Raw genomic sequence first — 27,566 nt, 5'->3', positions numbered from 1 at the left:
CTATAAAAACAAAAGGCTTATGCACCGTCCCTTAAAATTTTGCCCATTAAAAAAAGAAGTCCAGTTCACCACAAGTTAACAACATCCTGACAAGAGTCAAAAGCAAGTTTAAGGTAGGATGGGAAGGGAAGGGTGAAATATAGCATGCATTTACAACTTAACATTAATCTAGTCTAGTTATACAAAAATTCAATTTAAATAAGACTAGACTAACTGTAGTAGGCACAAAAGAAAACAGTAGACTTAGTTTGATACTTATTAAATTTAACAATATTCATTCTGCCCTTCTTAATACTCTACAGCAATTTTAATTTATTGATGACTAGAATATTTGCTTACTTGAAAAAATTTATCAAATACTTGCATCATGAAATTACATTCTTATTAACAATAAGACATACTATGTAAGAAAATAGGTCATGTGTGAAATGTTTCTGAAATGCATTTTTTTTCTCACAACTATCAAAACATTCACTCACACTAAAACACAACCAATTCTCCTGAAAAAAGTTAAGGAAAAGTAGAATAAGTATAAGAATAAGGGTACAGGGAAAGAAGAGTTAAGCTACACTAATTACAGCACAGTGATTAACAATGGTTCAAGACAGAACCAACAAGAGTTGGCCAAAAAGATGCCTTCAATACCTGGCTACCATTAAAAACCAAACTCAGTCTACTTTTGGTTCATTGCAGTGAGACCAAAAAAAAAAAAATTCTTTCTCATATATACATATAAATACAAGACTCCAGCTCTTTTTCTTGTTTGTTTTTGCAAGGCCAAGTTACCTAATACAATTTATATTTGCTCTGCAGCAACTACAAGAGGTAGTCGTAAAGCAAGAAAAAGTTTCTCCATTAGTCCCTCACTGTGAACTGTTGTACAATATCAAGACACTCCATATTGGCATAAAATTACTATCCAGTACTTCGCTAGCCAGTGGGCCAAAAAATGATTTCATTCCATAAATAGTTACTAGACTATTTTACTGCCCAATCTGAAACTTTCTCTACTGTAGGTTACTTTCATAGTATTTGGTACAGAGCAATTACATGTTCCTTTCTTTCTTTTAATGGTCCTGCATCCAATTATCTTGATTTTCTATTTGTACAAAACTAGGTACCACTTGGCCAAGATGACACATGTATTTTTTTCTTTTCACAGATGCAAGTGCCATGCAAAATAAATTAAAGAACAGATACCAAAACATACAAGTAACAAAACTATTGAAGGTAGATTTTTAAAGCATTTATATAAACATAATTTATAATACTTCTCTCTCTCTCTCTCTCTCTCTCTCTCTCTCTCTCTCTCTCTCTCTCTTTTCTTAAATACAGTCACAAAGCTGTGGTTATACATCAAGGATTTCTTCTGCTGTGCCTCCACAGCGTAATCTGTAGCGTCCTGTTCGCCAGCTTATAGTAGGGTCCCACAATGCCGATAGGAAAATGTATATTGTCATAGATTCTCTGATGAACCAAGCTACAGCATAATCAAGTTTTGAAAAACACAGAGAGCCACCCTAAAAAATCACAAAAAAATGAACATTTAATATAGCCTTTCTTTATTGCATTTCACAAGAATTATTTTGCAATATTTTAGAGCTTTTATCATCACAATATAAAGTATAATTTAACTTTGTGCAAGTAAAACTTTTAATAAACATCCTTCATATTATCTATGAATGATTTCCAAAATCTTTTGAAAAATTAACTAGAAATCATGGAATATTGAAATAATTTTCTAATGGCATATATTATAATGAACTTTCCATGACCCACATTTCATTTACAAGGAATTGAAATCATTCTAAATTCAACACTACACTAACAGAAAATAATGTCCAAATGTAATGCCAAAGTTCAGGAGAAAACTGATGAGTGCTTCTGACTAAAGGGTAGAGAATTTGTTCAAGTCTTTAATCTGCAAAAAATATTGTTTTGCTCAACCAACTGCCAAGTTTTATATGCTTACTCACATACCTGGACACCCCTGAGTTGAATATAGTCAAATATAAACCAGGCCAGGCAATGACACATGAAAAAGACCATGATATCCCATCGAAATACATGGTGAGCTGCCCATCCAATAATTAAACTGGCAACAAAGCATTCAGAAATTGGTTCACAAATTATAGTTGCAGGCAGCATATTGATTCGTAATTTAGTCCACCTAAAAGAAAAAAAAATTCTTTTAAAAAATAAAAAAAAAGCCAATTTCAAGACTAATCAGTTTAATTTCTAGTCAGAACATTTTTTGAAAGGTATTCCTTCTAAGATTGCAAGATTTTTCTAAAGTTTTATACAGCAAACAAAAAAATATGAAAGCAAAAAGATTAAATTAATTGTAATGGTCCATACTGACAAATACTATCAATTATAAAATCTAAATACAGCTTTTTAATTGAGCACTTTTAAATTTACAGAGATTATACAATCAAAAATATAACATTTTTCAAAGTAGGGAAGGGGGGGAGAGACAGACAGACAGACAGACACACACACACACACACACAGACACAGTCACAGACAGAAAGATTTACCTGATCATTCTGGATTGAAACTGAGAAATTGAATAGGACCCAGAATTTTGCATTGCAACTTGAGTAGCCATTGCAAACCTCCAACCTCTGGAAATTAATATAATTATTAAATGAGAAATTGTTTATAGCTCTCTAGATTAAAATAATAATTGCTTTCACATTTATCAAGAATAATTTGACATCACAGTTTTAGTTTGGAAATCTTATGCAAAACTGTTGTTAAAGGCAAGACCAGCAAACCAGAAAGATAATGTAACTGAGGTATAGCTTATCATAAAAAAGGTATTTTAATTTAACTTTCTTTTTGGTTATCTGTCATTGTTTAGCATGGGACATATAAGTTACAGTTACTAACTGTAACACACTAGAATCTGGACTTGTAAGACACAGAGCTAGAGGAGACCTTAGAACTCAGAAAGCTTAATTCCCCTTGATTTTACAGATGAAGAAATTAAGACCGCGGGATGTAAGTCGATTTTACAGATGACGAAATTAAGGTCACATGATGTAATAGCTAGGAAAATGGTAGATCTTGGATTCAAACCTAGGTACTCTGATTCCAAATGCAGTATTTTTTCAACCATGATATTAAACTAGGTATTGAAAAGATCTATAAATATTATACAATGAGGTTTTTAGATTTTTTTTTTGTTTCCAATATACTTGTGGCACAAAATCTAACAAAAAGCAATTAGACAACACATTGATTTCTTTAGTAAATTTAGAGCTAAAGTTAGGTTGCACAATGGATAAAGTTAGGTAGCACCTAAAGAGAGGAAGACTTATACTAGCTGTATCACTCTAGGCAAGTTGCTTGTTTTCTTATCAAAAAATGAGTATTAAACACATACTCTTACCTTAGCCTCAGCATTATGATGAGGATAAAATGAAATATTTGTAAAGTATTTTGAAAATCTTAAAATTATACATAAATGCTAGTTATTAGTAATAACCAGTATAATATAAATATACAGACACACATGCATATATTATATATAAATATATAAATGGGCATACCATATAAATAGCATAAAAATTTGAAGTCAGATACAAAATATTCATGTAACTTTTAGAAATATAAATATCAAATAAATAATTGCTCAATTCTGAAAGCACATTCTTTGCATTTTTATCTAAATTCTGAAAGATCAAAACATTAAAGCTATCTTGAATTACAACGAAATATTTGTGCTTTTTTCCAAAGGGGAAAAAAATTCATTAACACATCACATATAGAATACCTTTTAATGACATCAAATCATATTAAATTTGAAAAAAATTGAAGCATCTAGACAGTTTTCTTCATTGGGATATAACTATGAATCATAAATATATTTTTCTTTTTCATTCTTTCATAATTCTATTATGTTCACTAGAAAAAAGTTATAGCTATAAATATTCTTTCAAATATACTAGTACCTGAACTGATCATTTTTTCTTTAAAAATATAATAAATTGGAGAGAATAGGGAACTGGGTTTTCCCCTACAGTGATGTAACAAAAAAATAGCTTGTCTTATACAATAAGACTATTTTTCATGCATAGTTTATAAAATTGTTTTGTAACTTTTAAGTCATGTCATGCACAAATCTCAGGAGTAGCATATTTGAGAGAGCTTGATGAAAAAAGAAAACAATCTTAAATTTGGTAAGTTAAATTGATTTAGCATTTTAAATTGTTTCCCGTTTTTAAAAAATGAAATGCCATCTTCTATGGTTCTCTAATCTGAGGCCAAAAAAAATTAGAAGACCTTTTTATTTCTTCACTTGTTCAATAATTTCATAGATCTTTGATTTTGTTAACATAGGCATTCCCTTCACCAACACATCTCTCCAAAATGAACTGCCACAAATACATTTCAGTCCCTGGCAGCCAATCTTGGGCTAATAAGCCTCATTAAATTGAACTAGATTAGTAGGCCTTGGACAATAAGCACAAAGTCCCTCACTGGAACTTTTCTCAAAATCTTTCCAGTTTTGCTAGACCTTATTAGAGCTTGTATTCTACTGGAATAGCCTTTAAGAATCCAGGAGTAGGGGCGGCTAGGTGGAGCAGTGGATAAAGCACCAGCCGGAGTCAGGAGTACCTGGGTTCAAATTTGACCTCAGACACTTAATAATTACCTAGCTGTGTGGCCTCGGGCAAGCCACTTAACCCCATTTGTCTTGCAAAAACCTTAAAAAAAAAAAAAAAGAATTCTGGAGTACATACAACAACAAAGCCTCCAAGCAAGATTTTAGAGGTAAAAAAATTTGTGTAGTCATTTTTAATATTTTTTAAAAATTATTTTTTCTATTTCAAAAACACATACTACTTTATGCTGCTAATAAAAAAAAAAAAAACCCGATTTAAATTAGTTATCTTACCGGTCAGCTATTGCTTTAGCCATAAAGTAATCTTCAGCAATGTATTGGGCAAAAGCTATAAGCCCTCCAGCTTGATCTAATACATCCTTCCTCATCAAACATGACATTCCTGTTACACATTTGAACCCAGTTACATTAGCTGAGATATAGGACCTTGGATGTGATGTTCCAAAATATACCTGCCAAAGTAGAAATCAAAATTAATTTCTTATGATACTGAAACAGGAAGGGTAAAGATTTTTCCAAATAAAGTATCTTTAAACAAGCATCTATCATTTTTCAGGCAAACAATTAGGCTCAAAATAGAACATATGGGCATTTAAACAATATTCTCAATCTTTATCCTTCTTGATTTTTATGCAAGCATCTGACATAGTTGACCAGCTCCCTTTTGGATAAATTTTTTTCTCTCTGGATTTTTCATAATATCACTTCTATCTTGATTCTGCTCTTACCTGTCTGGTCAAGACTTCTCTCTTTTGCTGAATTATAATCCAACCCATAAAATGTAACTTAAGGGTCTATACTAGACCCTTTTTTTGGTCTTCATACCCTCTCTATGACCTCATCAGATGCCACAAGTTCAATTACCATATAAAATGGTGACTCCTAAATCTTTATGGCCAGACCTTATCTGTCTCCTGAGCTCCAGTTACACATTCCAGTTACACCTTCCCAACTAGTTATAGCTTTTGAATTGTATGTTCTGGGGGAATCCTCAAGGTTAACATATACAAAACAGATTTCATTATCTTTTCCCCAAAATCTATTTCTTTAATAAACTTCCCTATTTTCTGCTGATAGTACCACAATACTTCCAATCAAGCAAGTTCCCAACCTTGAATCACTTCTGGTTACTCATTTTCCCTCACCTCACATATCCAATGAATTTCCCCGTGCCACTCAGCTTCACTCAGGTTTAAATGACTTCTTACTTGCAACACCTTCCTAATTAATCTCCCAGCCTCAAGTATGTCCCTTTTCCAACACATTTTATGCATAAAGGAACACCCAACATTCTGTGCCCTGCTTTCATAATAACCATACAGGCCTATGCTTCACACATGGAATGCAATCCCTTCACAACTGTACTTCTTAGAATCCCTAGTTTCCTTAATAGCTCAGTTTGAATGTCACCTCCTACATGATTCTTTAGTTTCCAAAATGCTAACTAATGCCTCACTATATTTTGTCTCCTTGTTTTATACAAACTGATTTGTGTACATGTAATCTTCTATAGTACTTAAGCTCACTGAGAGTATAAACTGTTTTATTTTATCTCTGTATCCCCCCAGCACCTAACATAGTATCTGAAAAACAATAGATACTTTATCATTGATTTTGAAAGCTTGATCTCAAACAGGAGATAAGATCTACTACTCCTTTGAAGAGATTAGGTTTGATGATGTAATGTCACATCAGATTTTTTTCAATGTGATGGTGAGTTTGGCTAAAATTTTATTCTTTTCTTTTTAAAAAAATATTTATAATAAGATGGTTCTCTGGAAAGGGAAGAAGAAGAAAGAATACAGGGGTGTTGAGCAATGTAAAGATAAATACTAACAATAAGATGCATTAATAAAAATTTTTCACTGTGTAAGAAATACAGACTATTCATCCTTATAGTTTTCTTTTACAAGAGGCTTACAGGAAGGAAATAAAGAAAATATCTTGACTTCTGCTTAACAAAAGTTATTTTTAATATTTATGTATTAGTACAAATATAAGTTTTCATAAAGCATAGATCTCACACATAAAATAAAACCTTTGAAAGGGAAAAACATCAGAGGTATACACAACACACATAATTTTACACAGATATCTCTATGACAGGTTTTATATTAGCCGGAAGGTAGGGAAATGATGTTCTCTTATGTAAATAAAAATAACATGGTTAAACTACTTTTTTTGCATATAGGATACTATGTAGCATTTTTAATGCACTGTTTTTTCCAAGATTCAAATGGGGGGGAAAAAAAATAAAGGTAATACATTACATGCATACACCAAATAGTAATCCTCTTGTTTCTCAGTTTTAGATCCTGTTCTAATCAAACACTTCTTATCTAATCCCCAGAATGATCCTTCTGTCAACCAATTAAAAATTTTAAATTTACCTTTATCTTTCTCATACAAAAAAAAAACCTTAAAGGTTAACATAGATATAAAGCGTTTCTACAGTCAATATTTTAGTTTGTTCCTTTCCATCTCCAAAACTGTATTACAGATCATAAGAGGCTCAATACTGCCAAGAGGGAAAAGATAAAATATAAAGCCTTTTAATTTTTGAGGTGGTCTACTTTTCATTATTTTCTCAAATGAGCATACAACCAATTTTCCCAGAGAAGAAAACATCCTTGCAAAGTTTTGGAAATTTAATGAAAGAAACTAGGATGAATTGGAATCTTTCTTCTAACTCCTTATAAAACAATTAATCCCAAGTTTGGGGTTGACCTGAACTCAACGAACAGGTTTGACAATATATTAAACAATTCAAGTAGCAAAGAGTAGTTGATGAATCAAGTATAACAAAAGACAATTCCAGGGGTGGAGCCAAGGTGGTGGCAACATGAGAATAGCTAGGAGGTCTCTCCAAAATATTCCACAAACCTTAAAATTATGGTTCTAAAAATTTTTGAGACAGAACCCACACAAAGATCCAGTGAGGCAATTTTTCTAGCCCAAGATAATCTGAAAGATCATGGGAAAGCTCGGTTTCATGGATGTGGAGGAGGTGACAACACAGCCAGGAATATTGTTTCAGAGCAAAGGAGCTCCAGTCTTCCACACCTGGGTCCTGGGGAACACTGGCTCCCAGCAGCAGAAGCAATTTCCTGACCTGCCAACCCAGGAAACACCAAGTACAACTTAGAAGATCAGCAGGGAAACATTTACCAAAGTGAGTGGGAGCCAGTGTGGCTTTCAGTACATCTGTGGCCCTTAGCACAGCCCAGATCCTAGGAATGGAAGCAGGCTTGCAGAGCCATCTGTCCAGCTGCTACAGAGTGCTCAGCCCACGGAAGGTAAGGGTTTTGAAGTCTCTCCTCTGTCCCTGGGAGAGAACTCTGGGGCTTTGTCTATATTCAAACCCTGTTCACAGTCTGCCCTCCCCCCTATTGCCACAGAGCAGGGACCATCCTCACAGCTCCAGGGCAGAGGGGTGTGCTTGTGGTCATCCACAGACCAAAACAGACAGGAAAGCAGTCAGAGCCTCTCCTAAGACCTTGAAGGAACTGAGGTACTTGCAAAGTGTTCCAATAATACTCAAAAGTTCAGGAAGCACCCCAAAAGCAGAACACAGGCGGGGAAGTAAGTAAACAGAAAAAAAGGAATGTAATTACTTCGGTCACATGGAGGACCAAAACACACAATCAGAAGAAGTTCCAGCTTCTGTATCTAAATCTTCCAAGAAATATAGAAGTTGGTCTCAGGCTATTTCAGAGCTCAAAAAGAGATTTTGAAAATAAAGGGAGGTGGAGGAAAAATTGGGAAGAAAAATGAGGGAGATGCAGGAAAAATATGCAGAATTGGCCAGATGGAAAAGGAGATAAGATAAGATCTGGATTATCTTTAAATCATCAGAAAGGGCAATTTATAAATCCATAGCACTTGATCAGAGTCCAGTTGGCTCCAAGAGAGAAGCAAGGGAACCAGAAGCAAATGCAAATCTTAGTAACTCCTAGGGTGGAACAGTCTCATTTTTTTTCTCTAGGGAGATGATTCTGCTTTATATCAGATATTTTTCAAACATAACAAATATAAGGGGAAGATTCAGATTTCCTAGGTTCACTGAAATTCTAATTCATAATCCTAGAACAACTCAAAGTACTTTAAAGGATTGTGGCCTAGACAACATAATGGCACTCACAAAACTCCATGCTCACCTGTTCTAATGTAGCAGCAAAACCCTGTCTGTCTGCAACATAGGGAAGACCATGAACCAAACCCACTTTTTCTGTCATTTGATTCACCATGTCAGTAAGAGTGTCTGGAATTACTAGAAAAAAAGAATGAAGAGATTTAGTTTCCTTTAATTAAAATGTCAGACTAAAATTTTCTTTGTGAATGATAACACAAATATAAAATATGATTGCATTTAGACTTAAATAAATATAACTATCAAATAAAATTTCTGGGCTATGTGCCATTTCAAAAAAGTATTAAAACACAACAAATCTAAACATTTACAATGTGACAGACTGCTACTGATAATGGAGAGAGTTCACAACTGCCCACTAATTGGGAAGCTAAACTGAGAAAAAAATTGAAAACAGAATTAGATGTAAGTTTTAAACCAGTGACAACAAAATTGGCAGATTTGGGCCCTAACTTTAAGAAAAAATGCCTATGAAAACTTACAAAACAGTTTTCATGCTATTAAAAAAAACCTCACAATAACATTCCTGGGGAGGCTAGGTGGCGCAGTGGATAAAGCACCGGCCCTGGAGTCAGGAGTACCTGGGTTCAAATCCTGCCTCAGACACTTACTAATTACCTAGCTGTGTGGCCTTGGGCAAGCCACTTAACCCCATTTGCCTTACAAAAACCTAAAAAAAAAAAAATTCCTGAAAACATTAATCTTCTGAAGCAAATTCAATAAGATTTTAATTCTTAAATTTTAATTCATGAGCAACTTTTTGGGGTTTTTTTTTTTTTGTTTGTTTGTTTTGCAAGGCAGTGGGGTTTAAGTGACTTGCCCCAAGGTTACACAGCTAGGTAATTAGTAAGTATCTGAGGCCAGAATTGAATTCAGGTTCTCCTGACTCCAGGGCCGGTGCTCTATCCACTGTGCCACCTGTTGCTTTTAAGACAGGCAACTTTTAAGACAAATATTTTCTATAAAATGGGAGCACATCCATATTTTTAATTAAAAATAAATACTGAGCAAAAAAGATATTCAGAAGATGATATATTTCCTTCAAAGCCAATGTAATATATGCTATAATCTGCTTGCAAATAGAGGGAAAAAATGGGACTTAGGAAAATTTTAAATTATTATTTAATCAATGATGCTTGCCTGGACTCTTTCAATTAAATAATTAAGCTTTAAATTTCATTATTATCAACAGGTTACTTGGTTAAATCATTTACATAGATATGTGTATGCATATACTCAAAGAAAAAAGACATGGAACTTAGCATATTTAATAGAAAAATAGTCTGAAAGTCAGGAGTTGACAATTGACAAATATTGGCTGTGGCACTCTGGACAAGTCACCTAACAACCAAGTGTAACATCTAAGTTGAAGAATATTTGCCAATTTTCATTGGTAGGAGTCTTCTCCCAGAGGGTTGCCCACACTAATGAAATTTGAGGTCCAGATCACTCTACACGCCCCCTCCCAAAAGTTACAGTAAGAAATATACCTAATGTTGTTAATCTTTGTGTACACAAATTAAAAAATAAAAAGGAAGAATAAACAGAGGGAAATACAAAGAATAAATACATGCAAAAGTTATTAGGTTACACTGTTTTTTGTATTTAAGAACATGTTAAGACAAGTTCTAGTATGTACTACTAAAGATATTAGATGATAAAGATTGCAATGTAATTTACAGATCTTTTTAAAAGATGAGCCTCATTTGCCACCTCTATGCCATAATGTAATAACAAAGCAACGTTTTCAAGTCAAGAAAGAGGAGCTTGCAGCAAATTAAAAATTCAATTACACTCACCTTTGATTCCACTATCACAAATCCATATAAGGTCATATTTTGCAACTTCATATCCTGGCATTAAATTATTAATTTTGGGATTAATACCAACCTTCTTGCCACCTAAAAATACCAAAATAAAAGGAATTATATAATGCTATAAATACTTACTTCTAGAATTTGTAACAGTCAAAAGGAGAAAAAGTCACCAGAGACAACCCTACACTTTTCAAAAACATGTTTAAAAGCTGATTTAGTTATTATAAAATAAAAGTTAAAAACTGAAAACCTTAACATTAATTTAACTTTTCTTTCCAGATTAAAAAAAATGATGTAGTAAGAGAAATTAGTTTTTATTATCCAAAAGAAATTTCATATTTTTGTTGTATGGCATCAGGTTTCCAGTTCTAAAGGCACTGTCCTGCTTTCCTTTCATTAGTTGAATTTCTATCCATCCGGTAAGAATCAAATTAAATGAAACCTTCCTGATGATCCTACAGTATATTTATCTGTTTGGCTTCATCCCCTAAAAATTGAACTCTACAACAGAAGGAACAATCTCCTATCACTTTGTACCTATGTACTTATGTACAAAGTAGATACTTTCAATCTGAATTATCATAACTATGAATTTAGGGGCTAAAGTTGTTTCAGAAGCTTGTCTTTCTTCCACTGAATGAAACAGTATGCTTCTCTACTTGACTCTCAATTTTAAGTCTTGGTTAATCTAAGTCAATCAGTGAGATAAACAAAAGCAAAAAATATACAAAATAAAAATCACATATAAAGAAATTATTTTTTTCAAATTTCACTCCAAATAACTATTTTTTCTTTAAGATTTTATTTGAGTTTTACAGTTTTTCCCCTAATCTTACTTCCCTCCCCCCAAAAGCAGTCTGTTAGTCTTTACATTGTTTCCATGGCATACACTGATCTAAGTTGAATGCGATGAGAGAGAAATCATACCCTTAAGGAAGAAAAAATAAAGAATGAGAGATAGCAGAATTATAATAAGATAACAGGTTTTTTTCCTAAATTATAGGCAATAGTCTTTGTTTAAACTCCATGATTCTTCCTCTGGATACAGATGGTATTCTCCATTGCAGATACCCCAAAACTGTCCCTGATTGTTGCACTGATGGAATGAGCAAGTCTCAAGGTTGGTCATGTTGCTGTTAGAGTGTACAATGTTTTCTGGTTCTTCTCATCTTGCTCATCATCAGTTCATACAAATCCTTCCAGGCTTCCCTGAATTCCCATCCATCCTGGTTTCTAATAGAACAATAGTGTTCCATGACATACATATACCATAGTTTGTTAAGTCATTCCCCAATTGAAATTTAATTACTTTCCAATTCTTTGCCACTACAAACAGGGCTGCTATGAATATTTTTGTACAAGTGATGTTCTTGCCCTTTTTCATAATCTCTTTAGGGTATAGATGCAGTACTGATATTGCTGGATTAATAAAGAATAGCATTTTTAAAGGATATCCCATGTGAAATAATCTTGCTCTCATAGCAAAATTCAAATAATTGAGGTTGTTTATTTTCACAAGGAATATAACAGTAAAAATGTCGAAAGGTTTTGATTTGAATACCATAACTGAAAATCTCCTTCAGAGATCAAATAAATTAGTGTCTGTAATAAAAATAGAATTCCTAAGACTACACTGTCTTATTAGATAAGACTTATAAAATCTTATAGGGATTTTACAGCACAAAAAACAATAAAAGCAGATATAAAAATGAACCAAAGAATTGCCTTTACTTACCTATAAACAGTCTAGCATCCACATTTGGGTATTTGCCAAGAAGCTTTTTACATACATCAATGGCTGGGTCATCATGATCTTGCACACAAAGGAGAACTTCATACTAGTCAAAGAAGTTATCGCAAGTTAACTTTAAAAATCAATTATATCTATTAATTGCTCAAAACATAAGGAAAATAATCATATATATGTTAAAAGTTAAGAAATCAACATTGTTGATAGACATAACATATGAATACCAATGGAATAAAAGTCTAAAGATCATGCATTTCTTCAGAATTTGCTTGATATCCAAACAGAAAATGTAAATAAATGGATAGGCAGGACCCAAGGTACTTAAGTCTTGTCATTTCAACATAGCTTAGGGACATTAAATTAAAGCCCAAGAATTTGTATCTCATTCATTTGCAACTAAGTTCTACTGAACAATACAATGTTAAAATTTATAATAAACATACATAGTAAGCTAAACATCTAAAACCTCTACCTTGTAGAAACTTAGAATTTTTAAACCTAGTATCATTTATTGAAGATTGAAGAATCACAGGTCAAATCCCACTACAATTAATTTTAAGAGACTATCAAAAAATTGATTGTACTAAATACTGATTAAGTTATGTTTGCAGAAAGTAGGTCTGGAAATCATGTTTTATTTAATACTTACACTAGTGAAATTTGACTTACACAATATCCTTCACTATAAAAAATTCAACTTAATGACTTTGAAGACATCTATAACTATAAACTGACCAGGACTAAACACTACTGCTTGAGGGTAAGCTAAACCACAAAGTTAATACTTGGTACATTACAAATTTTTTTTAAAAAAAGGTTCTCACCTTCATGTATGAAGTTAATGCAAAATATTGAGGTATCATATCACACTTAGAGTTTTTATTTCCCCAAAATGGTAATAAGTTTAGGCTGATCTATTCCTAGTCTTAGGCTCCTAGGTAATCAAATTAACACACACATATATAACTTATTTCAAGAAGTGGAGAGGATGGCTATGGCCACAAAACTATGTTGAGTGTTTGCAGGATTAAAAGTAGCTAATATTAATTTTTAAGAGACTGCAAGGAATTTTCCCCACTTCCCTTTATGGCACAAAATTTTGATATACCAAATAATTAGTTATTTTTTATTCCCTATGACTCACATCCACTCCCATCTACTCTATTAAGAAACTGAAGATTCTAATTAGGAAAATGAGAATATTAACTGTCAGAAAGCTAACAAAAGTTTAAGAATGGAAAGAAGAACTATCAGTAGTAGTATGCCACTGGACTCAACTTTAACTTTTTAATTCCCATTATATTCTTTCCCCATACATCCTTCCTCCCACTCCAAGTGAGCCATTCCTTCTAAAAATTAAAGGAAAAAAGAAAAGTAGTCCTGCAAAATTAACCAACATATCAACCAAACCTGACAATCTATACAATGTTCCATTAACTGCAATCTCCCACTCAAGCAAAGGAAGTATCATCTTTTCTCAACCTTCTTGTGTAGTCTAAACTTAGGTTATTACAATTATAAATAAGGCCCTAAAAGTACTATCTTCCCTTCCTGAGTCTCAGAATATTTTTTGGAGTAAACCACAAAGAATATGAAAAATTCATAAGAAAAGTTAAGATTCTTTCCTTAGAAGAGCTAAAAATAGGGGCAGCTAGGTGGCACAGTGGATACAGCACTGACCCTGAAGTCAGGAGGACCTGAGTTCAAATCCATACTCATATATTTAATAATTACCTAGCTGTGTGCCCTTTGGCAAGTCACTTAAGCCCACTGCCTTGTAAAAACCAAAAATAAAAAAAAGCTAAAAATCATTGATTCTTTTAGCTAAATTAGGCTGCTCAAACATAATAAAAGTTCTAAAAAATTTTCACAAATATACTATTTCAAAGATTCAAAAGCTACTATGATACCTGTTATTTATGCCAACTAACTCTACAATTAAAAATTAGCAATAAAATATCACAAAGCAGGTTAAGTTAGCAGCATTACCAACACCCCACCCCCAAAAGCTACTTTTTAATGAGCAGATATTAGCAGTATAATCTCCACCATCCCAAAAAGATACCTTTTAGTGTCACTAATCTAATGCTTGAGATATAAAATACTAGAAGCACAGGAAGGTTATTTTCCTTTCTATGTAGAAGCAAAGGCTTTTAAATACTATTTTCATTAATTACAACTTCTTTGGCCCATTTTTATTTTTTTTTTAAATTAAAGATTTTATTTACTTATTTGTTTGTTTGTTCGTTTTGAGTTTTACAATTTTTCCCCTAATCTTACTTCCCTCCCCCCACCCCCCACAGAAGGCAATTTGTCAGTCTTTACATTGTTTCCATGGTATACCCTGATCCAAATTGAGCATGATGAGAGAGAAATCATATCCTTAAGGAAGAAACATAAAGTATAAGAGATAGTAAGATCAGACTTCAGTTTTTTTTCTATATTTAAGGTAATAGCCTTTGGTCTTTGTTCAAACTACACAGTTGTTTCTCCATAGATGGTATTCACAGATGGTATTCTCCATTGCAGACAGCCCCAAATTGTCCCTGACTGTCACACCGATGGAATGAGCAAGTCCATCAAGGTTGATCATCACCCCCATGTTGCTGTTAGGGTATACAGTATACTGCCCATCTCACTCAGCATCACGCAAATCCCTCCAGGCTTCCTTGAATTCCCGTCCCTCCTGGTTTCTAATAGAACAATAGTGTTACATGACATACATATACCACATTTTGCTAAGCCATCCTCCAATTGAAGGACATTTACTTGATTTCCAATTCTTTGCCACCACAAACAGGGCTGCTATGAATATTTTTATACAAGTGAAGTTTTTACCCTTTTTCATCATCTCTTCAGGGTATAGACCCAGTAGTGGTATTGCTGGATCAAAGGGTATGCACATTTTTGTTGCCCTTTGGTTTGGCCCACTTTTAAAAGAAAAAAACAAATATGAATACCTTCTTACATTTCAGATTACAACTGAAATTCAGTTTGCAAGACTAAAATATTTTAATCTTTAACATAACTGCCATTCAATTATGTTTTTGGTACTTAAAAATGATACCAAAATGAAAGTAGCATTTCAAGTAGGATCAAAAGAACTGAGGTTTAAATAAGTATCTTCAATTTTCAACTGGGATAATCAATCAACTTTGTGTTTTTACAGTTTGATACTGGTTTATTACTATACTATAATATTTAAACACTGGGTAGCAAATAGGATATTAGATCATATAAAGCCTGGTTATGACAGTACAGAAATTCTTCAAATACATAATTGTTTGCTACTTAAAATTTTTTAAAACTTTTAACATCACAATGCTACAAAGAAAAAACTCATGAGATAATTTCTCAATTATTTTGCTGAATGGGGAAAATATGAATAAAATATGTATAATTTTCTACAGTTAGTCTTTTTTTGTATTGGAGTTTATACTGAATTTTACTTTTTACTAGAATTGTTAATAAACTCATTTAAATTTCTTTCTTTTTCTCTGTCTCCCTCTCACTCTCTGAGAAAGGTAGAAATGAACAATGAAATGATCAAAATGTTTATTTAAAGTACAATGGAGGAAGCTTTGATAAATTAATCAATTTGTTCTTTTTTTAAAAAAACCTCTTGGGCAGCTAGGTAGTGCAGTGAATAGAGCACGGGCTCTAGAGTTGGGAGGACTTGAGTTCAAATCTGGCTTCAGACACTTAATAACAACCTAGCTGTCTGACCTTGGGTGAGTCACTTAACCCTATTGCCTTGCATAAACAACAACAACAAAAAAAAAACCCTCTTGATTTAAGTTTTGATTCCCTAAGATACAATTAAGCTTTCATTTTAAAAAGATATTATGAAAACATGAAACATTTTCAAAAGGTGTAGGAATTTAGATTTAAGCATGAGAGTAAAGATCTATTAACAGAAGCCCCCATTAATTTAACTCTATAGGAATTAGTAGACAATTTTATAACAGTGAATTGAAGTTTTCCATTTTAAAAAAACTGAAAATCTTTTTAAAATACACTACCCAATCACACTATATATTAAATGAGTATATTGCCACTTCTGCATAAATGTCCAATTTGTAAAAACACATCCTGTTTACAATGAAAGTATTTTGTCAAATTTGGATTTGTCCTGACTAACCTTCCAATAAAAACAGAATTCAGGAAGCAGAATAAGTACAATAGTTCTTTTCACAATAAGGGGTTTAAACAAGTAATAGTGAATGCATGAGGAAGAAAGTAGTTTCCAAGTCCAATTCTCTCTTTTTTTTTCTTTAGGTTTTTGCAATGGGGTTAAGTGGCTTGCCCAAGGCCACATAGCTGGGTAATTATTAAGTGTCTGAGATCGGATTTGAACTCAGGTACTCCTGACTCCAAGGCCGGTGCTCTATCTACTGCAACATCTAGCTGCCCCACAAGTCCAAGTCTTTAGTCTAACTTTTAGAAGCTATGAATTTCAAACTATAAATTTTATAAGAAAACAATGTACAGGGGCGGCTAGGTGGCACAGTGGATAAAGCACCAGCCCTGGAGTCAGGAGTACCTGGGTTCAAATCCGGTCTCAGACACTTAATAATTACCCAGCTATGTGGCCTTGGGCAAGCCACTTAACCCTGTTTGCCTTGTAAAAAAAAAAAAAAACCAATGTAAATATAGAATTGTTTGCAATGTTTTGAGGCCTTGGAGATTTTTTCATCTCTAGACACTAATTACATTGTAATAGTAATTTTATATTTTTTATACTACACTCGTGTTTTTAATACTTTTTACTTTCAATATTATGAAAGCAAAATTCTTCTGGCCTTCTTTACTTTTTCCTACAAAACAGCTCCACCTACTCCTTTATGCTTGGGTCCACTGCCTCCTTCCTCAAAAAAAAAAAAAATCCCAGCAATTTTTAATCACAAAAACATTCCTGTTTCATTTTAGCACATAAACCATCAGTGATGATGGAATCAGAGCTTAGAACTGGAAGGGATCTCTAGGGTCACAACATACAATCTTTTCATTTTGTAGATGAGAACACAGGATATCACAGCAGTCAACTGGCTTGTTCAAGATCACAGAAAACAGGATTTGTAGCTTTCAAAGTAGGACTTCAGACTCAAAATCAAGTCTCTATTTTATGAGACAAGGATTCTACAAAGGGTTCAATTAATACAAAATTTGCTCTCAAAATCTAATTTTAAAGTCATACAGCAGAATTTCTCTAATGTAAAAAATAAGACAAGTTGCTTTATTGGCAAAATAACTTTTAATATCAAAAACTTAAGTTTAATGTAAAATAGTATCATTTTTTTTAAAAATTCATATTGACAGTATGAATTAAGTGAAGAAGGAAATTCAAACTTGCAAAGAATTTTAAGAGGTACAAAATACTTTCAGATAAGGACCATAGTATAGATAATGTCCTCTGTAAATCAGGAAATAACAAATCTTTTAACTTGAGATACAAATGCATGCTTAATTTTAAGACTATAGATCCTCTCATCATAAATTAAAAAGAAAAAAATTATTCTCCATTTTAGCTAAAGTTTGACATTAGCCTGTTATTAAACTTGAGCCAAACCACATTGCTTTCATTTGTTTGTAACAAAGTGTTTTGTTAATTGTCTCTTCCATTAAACTATGAGGTTATTGAGGGCAAGGACTCTGTAATGCCTCTTTTTTTAATTCAGTGTTTAGCATAGTACCTGGCACAGATTAGGCATAAACACTTAATAAATGCTGATTGACCTATTGGAAAGAGAACTGTGTTTGGAGTCAGAGATCATGGATCTGAATCCTGACTCTTTACTCATTAGATTGCTCTGAACTTAAGTTTCCTCACACAGAAAATGAGAGGTTTGGCTGATCTCTCCAAATTTACAAAAATTCTGATTTTTCATATTCAATTAATGGAGATTTGTTTTTGTTTATTGCTTCACATTTAAAAATCTACTTAAGATAGCCCCCTTTTTAGCTCCCAGGTGCTAAAATTCATAAGGACATTTAAAACTCCCCTTAAGAGTTTTATACTATTGATGAAGATTAAATGACTGTCTCAATCATCCTTCCTTCATGATAAAAGCTAAATACATTGATTCCTGTTTAAAAATCAATTCAATACAGTAACAAAAAAATATAACAATTCTAAATTAAAGATATTCAAAAAAAATTTCTTCTTCTCATCCTTCTCTTGTACAAGCACCAAAATCTGATTGTCCTGTCTTTCACCTTTTCTCTAATTTCCTTCACCTTTCCTAATTCTTCCTTCACATGGTAGACAAAATAATCTTTCTAAGGTATAGGATTTACACATTAGTCAAATCTAATAAAAAAAATTTCTAAATTTCTATAATACCAGAAAAAAGTATATAAATCCTTTCACCAATCTGGTATTAAAAAGACCCTCTACAATTTGACTCCAACCTAACCTTCCAGTATTTTTTTTAGGTTTTTTCAAGGCAATGGGGTTAAGTTACTTGCCCAAGGCCACACAGTTAGGTAATTATTAAGTGTTTGAGGCCGGATTTGAACTCAGGTACTCCTGACTCCAGGGCCGGTGCTTTATCCACTGCACCAGCTAGCTGCGCCCCCCCAGTCTTATTTAATATTACTTCTTTTAAACTCTATATTTCAGCCAAACTGGTTGACCAGTTGTTCCTTAAACTCAAAATGTCATCTCCCATCTCTGTGTAATTACATAGGCCAGCCCATTATGAGATGAGAATTCATCTCACCTTCAACATGTTCAAAAGGGGACTCATTACAATCCTCCCTAAATCAGCCTCATCTATCAATTTTTCTATTTCTATTGATATAGCACCACCATCTTCCATATTACCTAGGCTCAAAAATCAGAGAGGCATCTTTGCCCATTTCTTTCCTCTCAACATACACATTCAAGCATAGTACCTACAATTTCTGTTTCCTTCTCCTTCTTCACACTACCACAAAGCCAAATTCAATCAAGTATTTTCCTTTTACCTATCCTATTAACTAGTTTCCATGCATCTACTCTTTCTTATCTCTAATTCATCCTTCACAAAACTGCCAATAAAGTCTTTCAAATGTATAGGTTTAACCATATCACCCCCATGTCTGGAATTCCCCTTTTTCTGGTCTTTCCTCTTCCTCACTTCCTCCTGTTGTACATCTCAAACTCAACAATGTCCAAAACAGAGCTCCTTATTTTACTCCCCCAAATTAATTTTTCTTCTAAACTTAGCTATTTCTGTCAAAGGCAGCACCATATTTCTAGTCTTCCAGGTCCATTAACTTACAGTTACCCTCAAATATTACTCCCTCAACCTACATCTAATCAGTTGCCAAACCTTGCCATTTCTACTCCAAAATATCTTTGGTATCAAGTCCCCTTCTCTCTACTCACAGTTATCACCTTAGTTCAAATACTCATTTGCTATCATATTACTGACAGTCTTCTGAATGGTCTCCTTAACTCAAGTCTCTTGTCACTTCAGTCCATCCATTACTCTTGTCAAAGTAATTTTCTTTAATCAAAGATATACTCCTATTCTGTAAACCAGAATGAACTCCCTATTGTTCCTAGGATTAAATACAATCTGCTGTTAACTTTTCAATACTTTTTCATAATGTTGCCCAAGCCCATCTTTTAAGCTTCATAACTCCCGCTCAAGTTTTGTGATGTAGCAAAACTGGTCTTCTCTATTCCTCATACAACAGTATATTTATCTCTCTTCTCCCAGCTCCATTGGTCTGGTCAAGCCTCTACAATGTGACCTCTCCTTATCTTTAGCCTTACAGAAGTACTCTCTTCCTTTAAGACACAGCTTTATGATAGCATCTTCAATATGAAGTCTTATCTGACTCCTACAACTCTAGTCCCCTTCCTTTTAAATTTCTTTGTATTCAACTACTACTTTGAATTTCTTGGTATTTGTTCTCTTTATATATATTCTATATGTAAACACTCCTGTGAGCCTGCCTGAATGGAAGCTCTATAGGTAGGGATTATTTTATCTACTGCATTTGCATATCTGGCTCAAATCACAGTACCTAGTATAACAAGTATTTTATAAAATCTTGTTGAGAGAATGATCAATTGATAAGTTAAGTTTTGTTGTTCAGTCACTTCATTCATGCCCAAGGTTTCACTGGCCCCATTGGAGGTTTTCTTGGCAAAAAATGGTTTCCTTCTTCTCCAGCTTGTTTTACAGATGAAAAAAAACTGACAAAAAAGGAGTGACTTAGCCAGTGCCACATAGCTAGGAAGTATATGAGAGGTTCATCTATTATAGCATCTAGCTACCCCATGAGCTATAGCTCTGAGAAGGATAAAAGACATGCTCCATCCCAAAACTAATTAAACAAACAATTATAAAAGTGCACTTACTTTGGGATAATCCAATTCAAAGAATGTTTCTAAATTGTTGATTAAGTTAGGATCCACGCCTTTCAATGGTTTCAGAAGTGTAATACCAGGGAGTTTGCTATATGGCTGTTTGTCTGTTGCCTTCTTGTTGAGATGTAAACGTCTGCAAAATACAAAATAGAAATATATTTGTTTAATATTCATTATATGAGTTCTAAAGGACAAGTGAACAGTGAGCGTAAATGACAATAAATGTCAAACTTCCCAATAAATTATTAAATTTTAGTTACAAGTGAATGTTTTAATGTTACTATTTATAACATTAGAAGTAAAGTTAGTCATAGAAGCTAGTAGTACTTTGATGTTTCTGGCCACAAAAACCAGTTTCAGTGCTTCCCCAATCCCTTGTCTACAAAAAAAGATTAATTAATATATAAAAATGGAAAATTTCTTACAGAACTGTATATTAGATGGAATCAAATAAGAATTTATTATTAAGAACTATTAAGTTTTTAAAAATTATTATTAAGCATCTCCTATAAGCCACACACACACACACACACACACACACACACACACACCCTTAGGCCCTGAAGATGTAAAGCAAATGTGAAAGGTTCTTGCTGTAAGTCCATGGTCAGCACGATGGCTCAGTTCTAGATCATGGAGAACTAGACTGGGGTGAGAGGTGGTTGGCCAGGACAGACTACCTGCCGTCTTCCAGACCCTCACCCCCATTCCCAGACCTCAATCCCTCCCATGAACCATCTGCCTTCCCTCCCTCCCCTAGCCCGAGCCTGGTCTTGAGGCCAGCCTCCCTCTCCTCTCCTCCCAGCTCTCCCCATTCTTCCCCTCTCTGGGTTCTTCAATCTTTCCCTACTTCTTGCCTCCCCTTATTTAATTTCCTCTCTCCCTCCGTTCTGATACCCTTTCTCTTTCTCCTCTAATCATCTTTTTACCAAACTTATTTTTTTTTCTCTCTGTGGTCTTTTTTTCCTAAGTCTTTCTCCCAATCAATCCTCTCCAACCTTCTCTTTCTTATGACTCCCTTCCCAGGCCCTCTTTTCCCTCTTCTGCTCCCCCATTCCTCTTTACCCCAATTTCTTTCCCTTTAAAAAATGAATTGGTCTACAGGATCTCAAGAGATCCCTTCCAAATCTCTGAAACCCATAGTCCTTCTTCCTCTAAAACACTGCTTCACCTGAATCAGGGGACCTGGGGTTGAAATCATGGGCAAGTCACCCCACTTCTCCGGGCCTCCACTATCACATCTGGAAAATGAACTGGACTAGAATAATTTAGAGCTGAGGTGAATCCAGACCAGGATGTTCTTTTCTTGATTGGAAAAATGACTTCCAAGAAAGAACATGCTCATTGCTCAGAACAAAAACAACCATCCAAGTATTCCTGAAGGCAGGAAAAATACATAAATGATGTATAGACAAAGTAAGAACCAGTCCTACTGTGATGCCTCCCACCTCTCCCAGCAAACAAGTCTGATCCCCCTCAGGTTCAAAGTTAAAAACTTTTCAGTTGTTCTCCATACCTGCAAAGCAACCCTGAACCCCCCCCCCCCAATATTGTGATGGCACTCACAAGAGTGAACAAATATAGAATGCTCAAGAGGATTTTCCACTCTGGCAGGCATGATCCTGACAGCCATACCACTAGGAGATCATCTCATGACCCTTCAATTCCTCCACACCTGGGGCTAGAGTCTGACTATGTCTGCTCTATAGGTGGGAAGCTTTTGATGTCTGTCATTCCCTGGATTTGATCTCATGATCAGTTGGTTTTGGTTCCCTTCCTCCACAGTTTAGAACACAGTAGCACATACTCATCCCCATCTGGCACCATTAAATATATCTAGTAATGGTTTAAAAAAAAAGAGTTCCTGCTGACAAGTTTTTTTTTTAATTTTTTATTTAAGGCAATGGGGTTTGAGTGACTTGCCCAAGGTCACACAGCTAGGCAATTATTAAGTGTCTGAGGTCACATTTCAACTCAGGTCCTACTAACTCCAGGGCTGGTGCTCCATCTACTGTGCTACCTAGCTGCCCCTTAGAACAGTGCTTCTTAAATGTATGCTGTGTTTTTTACACATACCATAAAATTATGGATGTTAAACATTACTGCAGATAGTTTTTATCTGCTTATATTTTATTTATAATAAATTTTACTTGCCCAACATATATATGGTAAGAACTGAATTCACAAAAGAAATAAAACTTGCCTATTACACATAAATACTAGCCTCAGAACATGAATTCAACAAAAAATATGCAAGCACAAGTCTTGAGTATTGCCAACTGAAACATCCAGCTTGCTAAAATTCATGTCAACAAATATACAAATAAGATGTATTGATTTAGAAAGTGATGTTTGAGTTTAATCATGAAGGAAACTAGGGATTCTTAAAAGAGGACAGGTAGAAAAGTCACAGAAAGGGCATTATGCATGAAAAACAATAATATCATTGGTACATGAAGCAGAATAGTGAATAATAAAGCTAGAGTAGTAGACCATATTGTGAAGTGATTTGGATGCGAAAAAAAAAGATTTGGATTTTATCCTAGGGTAATAAGTCACTAGAGTTAATTAGGTGAGGGAATGACATAGTCAGACCTGAACTTTAGAAAGAATCTCTTTAGTAGTTCCATGGAAGATGGATCGGAGTGGTAAGAGACTTGAGGCAGGAACAAAGTTCAACTTTACAGTCTTTTCAGAATTCACATATTAGCTTTAAAAAGTCAAGTTCAGTGACATATAATTCTCTTTACAAAATAGACATTCAAATACTTATTACATGTTAATGAATAAAAGACTTATTATTACATCCAAAGGGTTCAAAAAGTATTCATCCAAACAGGCAGCCCTTTCAAATCTTAGCCTAAGTGCACTGCTAACCTTTACGTTTTCAATGTTATTTCATAATTTATATTATTGAAATTCTTTTGACCATGCCTCCCTGCCAAGTCAACCTCAGGAAACACTGTACATAAGGTTGTATTCACTTTTATTTAATTTTCATGAAACAAAAGTTTGACATCACAGTAGAAACAAACATAGGAAAACCAAAGACTCAAGGACCTGGTAAATATTCCCAGTGATACCAAGTATTTACATATTTTTCCTTCTTAAAAAAACCTCCTTTACTTGTTTTGTATGAAAAGGGGTAAAGAAAATATTTGATATCTGTATTCCCTGATAAACTATACTGATCATTGCCAATGGGTAACTGGAAGAATATTCTTATTAAATGGGAAATAAATGGAATGTTAAGCAATGTGAAGTGTTTGGCTTACTTCCAACTAAACAGAAGCAGAAGTTAATATATCTGTTCTCCTGAGATATAGAGGTAGAGTGAAAAATAAAGGGATGTAATTATAGAAATTCTTAAATACTGTTCAACAATTAGATTAAAAAGCTAGGAAGAAAGAATGACAGAAATTTTTATGGGATCAAACTGGTTTATAAAGCACCTCTATTATTCTCAAAGTTCACATTACTTTTTGAAACTGAAGACTATTAGCAATAACTAAAATGCTGTTAGCTTCAATTATATACCAAATTTTTCCTTTAGTAAAAGGAGTTATAAAGACTCCAAAGTTCACAAGGATTCAGCCATATTCTTTAAAAGTAAACCTCTTACTGGGGCAGCTAGTGGCACAGTGGATAGAGCACCGGCCTTGGAATCAGGAGTACCTGGGTTCAAATCCAGCCTCAGAAACTTAATAATTACCTAGCTATGTGGCCTTGGGCTGCCACTTAACCCCACTGCCTTGCAAAAAAATAAAAATAAAAAAAATAAATAAACCTCTTACTTTTTTTTAAATGTGAAAAACTTTTATACTGTAACATGGTAAAATGATGTAATATATATACATATATATGCACATATATATTTATATTTGATACAAATGTTTACTGACTATAATTTGCTTTTTATAATTCTCTACTCATAGAAATAAGGCAGAAAGTGAGAGAAAAAGGTATATTAATGAGAAAAGTAGACTAATTGTGTCACTTTATAAGATTAGAGGGAAAGATCTGTCAAGTTTAGTCTTTGGGTCTTTTTATCATATCACTACTAGAATAAAATCATTTGCTTACTGTTAATGATTTCCTGAAAAACATTTTAATGTAGTACAATGTATTAAAGAAGACAATCTTAGTGAAGCTTTCTTTAGAATGAAATAAAAAATATTCTCTTACATTACCTGATCAATAACTGTGACCTCAAAAGATGTGGAGCTTTGGTTAAATTAAAATTCTATTCACTCAACCCACTTCAATAAGTAAAAATATATTCACCACTCAATACCCATCATTGGTTAAAATGGCAGACTGTATTTGATCTCTTAATATGCCTTTCAGTCACAAAATTCTATCATTCCATATGTTATTATTTACACCACATCTCCCACACTATTCCTCCATATTATTTTTATAAGAACAACATGACTACTAAATTAAATTATCTCTAATTTCATTAAATAACTTATGGTGCAGTAAATCAAATTTGGGGATTACTTGTTTTGTGCTTTAATGTAATTGATATTGTCTCCCTACGTTATTTTTGGTATCAAAGAAAATCTGGAAGCACAACATACCAAATGGAGATTATCTTTTGTGAATTTTGGACTCATTCCCCAGGATCTAGAAGAGTGTATTAAATACTTTTTTAAATCAAATATAGCCTAAAAACATGAATTATCTGGGAGTTCTAATAGAAATAGAGGAACCATTAGATAATGTAGAGGGCTGTGTGGGCTTTCTTCTAGAAATAGTTTAAGAAGAATAGTTTGTTCTTTCTTTAATATTTCTTAACCCTTAGAGGACTTCACTAGGAATATTAATCCTAAAATGGTTTTACTGGGAATATTCCACTCAGGACCAATAACCAGGGAACTAAAAGGAGAGTAGGGAGGAGACCTATAGGGAAAGTGCAGGCAAATAAAACTCATGCTAAAGCAGAATGAGTTCCAGGTTTTCCTGTCCCTGCCAAATTCCCACCCCACCCCCAAAAAAACAAACTTCTCTTTGACCTGTGACCTTGTTAATGCCTAGAAATTATTTCCTTAGAAATGAAAAAAAAGTTCTTTACTTATAATACAGGAATATTTTCCACAAAATTTCCCTGCTGATAATAAACAAGACTCAAATAACCTTATTCTGTCAATTTGTGAAATCAGCTCAGCTTAGGCCTACCCAATTTTAGTCCCTTTTCTTCATTTGTAGGTTAATACTTTAAGGAACTATCTATTTCCTTTATCAATATCATCCTCATTCATTCTAAAGAGCCATGAAATTCATCATGCTTGGCTGATTCAGGAATGAAAAGGAAAAAAAGAATGGGGGGGGAGACTTAGGAATTTTAAAATTTTAATACAATTTTTCAAAGTTCAAAGTTACTATGCTATTAGTTCTGGAATGTCATTTCTTATTCAAAAGGAGCAGAAAAGAACACAAAAGAGTATCCATTGTATTTTAAGAAAATAAATTCTGGAATCTTAATACAAACATGGAGAACAACATTTTGGTGAGATTTCTACAAAATATCTGGATGGAAGAAGGAAACTAAAGAATCAAAGAATCAGATCCCAAGCTGGTGTGGAGGCATGAATAAACACTTCAGTTTATAAATTTTTCTTAAAATATTTTGTTCAGCAAAGCAAAATGTAGCTTTCAAGATTCTCTTTGAACAAGATAACTCCATTTTTTATATAAATACTATTTTAAAAATCAAACAAGTTAATAATTTCATGATTTGTTCAGAAAGTAGAAGAAGCAATAATAGTAAAAATTCTTCTCAGTAGCAAGAAGGAACTGGTTACTTAAGCAAAAGATGTCAACTTTGAAGAAAGCCAAAGCTCTAGTAGTTTAACAAGTGTCTTAAATTCTGAGATGTCAAATTTTCAAAGGAATCTGAGAACTAAAATTGCAACAGAGGGAGAGTAACTCTCAAGGTCTCTCTGAAGAACTTTGGACTCAACTGTGAGATATAGGAGACACTGGCATAGAACCACTCAGTAAGGTGCGCCCACATCCAAGAAAGTGCTATGCTCTATGAGCAAAGCAGAACTGCAGTAAGTCAAAAGAAATGTGAGATTCATATATCTTTTTTTGAAATGAGAATGAAATAATTTATAAAAAGAAATGCAAGCTAACTAGCCAGTAGTAATGGAAAGCAGAGTCAGAATTTTTCCAGCTCTGGCTAATCAAACTGAGGCAAGGAAGAAGGAAGATGCCCTTCAGGCAGTAGGCTTCATAGCAAAGTCAGGGAAAATACACTAAGGATTATGCCCATTCCTGTCTGCCTGCTATGGAACATGATATTGGCTATTCCAGTGGGAGCCCCACATTTTTCTGTTCCATTAAACAGAATCTATCCTATTCCAATTTCAAGGGACACAACCAATCAAGCTACTTCCTCACTTCAGTTCTCTTTTACTCTTTCAGTCCCATAAATTCTTTTTTTCTTTTTTTGGTGCTTCAGTCTGTGTTCTGTCTTTGGGATGGGTAACATTCTTTATCACAAGTTGAGAAGCACAAATTTAAAGACATTTCCATGCTAAATATTCGTATAAATTATTTATGCCTGACTTGTGGAAAAACTTTCTGAGTTCAAATTGGTATGATCAGCCAGAGTTGAACCCAATGTACATTGAAACAGTGATGTCATTTTGGTCCTCTTTGAGCACAAAGGACAACAACCAATTTTGATTTGAACAACTTAAATTCTACAGGGCAAGTTAGTCTAGGAAGAATGGGAAACAAACTATAGAGGAAATAAATGGGGAGTTGTATAAAGAAATTAATGGGAACACAAAGGGAATATATTAACCTAATTTTTAAAGAACATTCTATAAAGGATGAAA

At 33.7% G+C, this 27,566-nt stretch overlaps 1 protein-coding gene across 1 annotated transcript in view; it reads right to left on the bottom strand.

The window, feature by feature from the left end:
- Positions 1-1,224: 1,224 nt before the first annotated feature.
- Positions 1,225-27,566, bottom strand: part of UGCG (UDP-glucose ceramide glucosyltransferase) — a 58,387-nt gene continuing 32,045 nt past the window's right edge. The window contains exons 2-9 of the mRNA XM_074206685.1: positions 20,707-20,848; positions 12,336-12,438; positions 10,583-10,684; positions 8,791-8,903; positions 4,907-5,085; positions 2,541-2,627; positions 1,981-2,170; positions 1,225-1,520 (exon numbers count right to left, since the gene is read on the bottom strand). Of these exons, the coding sequence (XP_074062786.1) occupies positions 1,350-1,520; positions 1,981-2,170; positions 2,541-2,627; positions 4,907-5,085; positions 8,791-8,903; positions 10,583-10,684; positions 12,336-12,438; positions 20,707-20,848 (1,087 nt within the window). The 3' untranslated portion in view covers positions 1,225-1,349. The remainder of the gene's footprint in view (positions 1,521-1,980; positions 2,171-2,540; positions 2,628-4,906; positions 5,086-8,790; positions 8,904-10,582; positions 10,685-12,335; positions 12,439-20,706; positions 20,849-27,566) is intronic.

This window comes from Macrotis lagotis, chromosome X (assembly GCF_037893015.1).
Source record: "Macrotis lagotis isolate mMagLag1 chromosome X, bilby.v1.9.chrom.fasta, whole genome shotgun sequence".
Lineage (NCBI taxonomy): Eukaryota > Metazoa > Chordata > Mammalia > Peramelemorphia > Peramelidae > Macrotis > Macrotis lagotis.
Note: the sequence above shows the minus strand (reverse complement) of the source record. Positions and strands in the feature narration are given on the sequence as shown.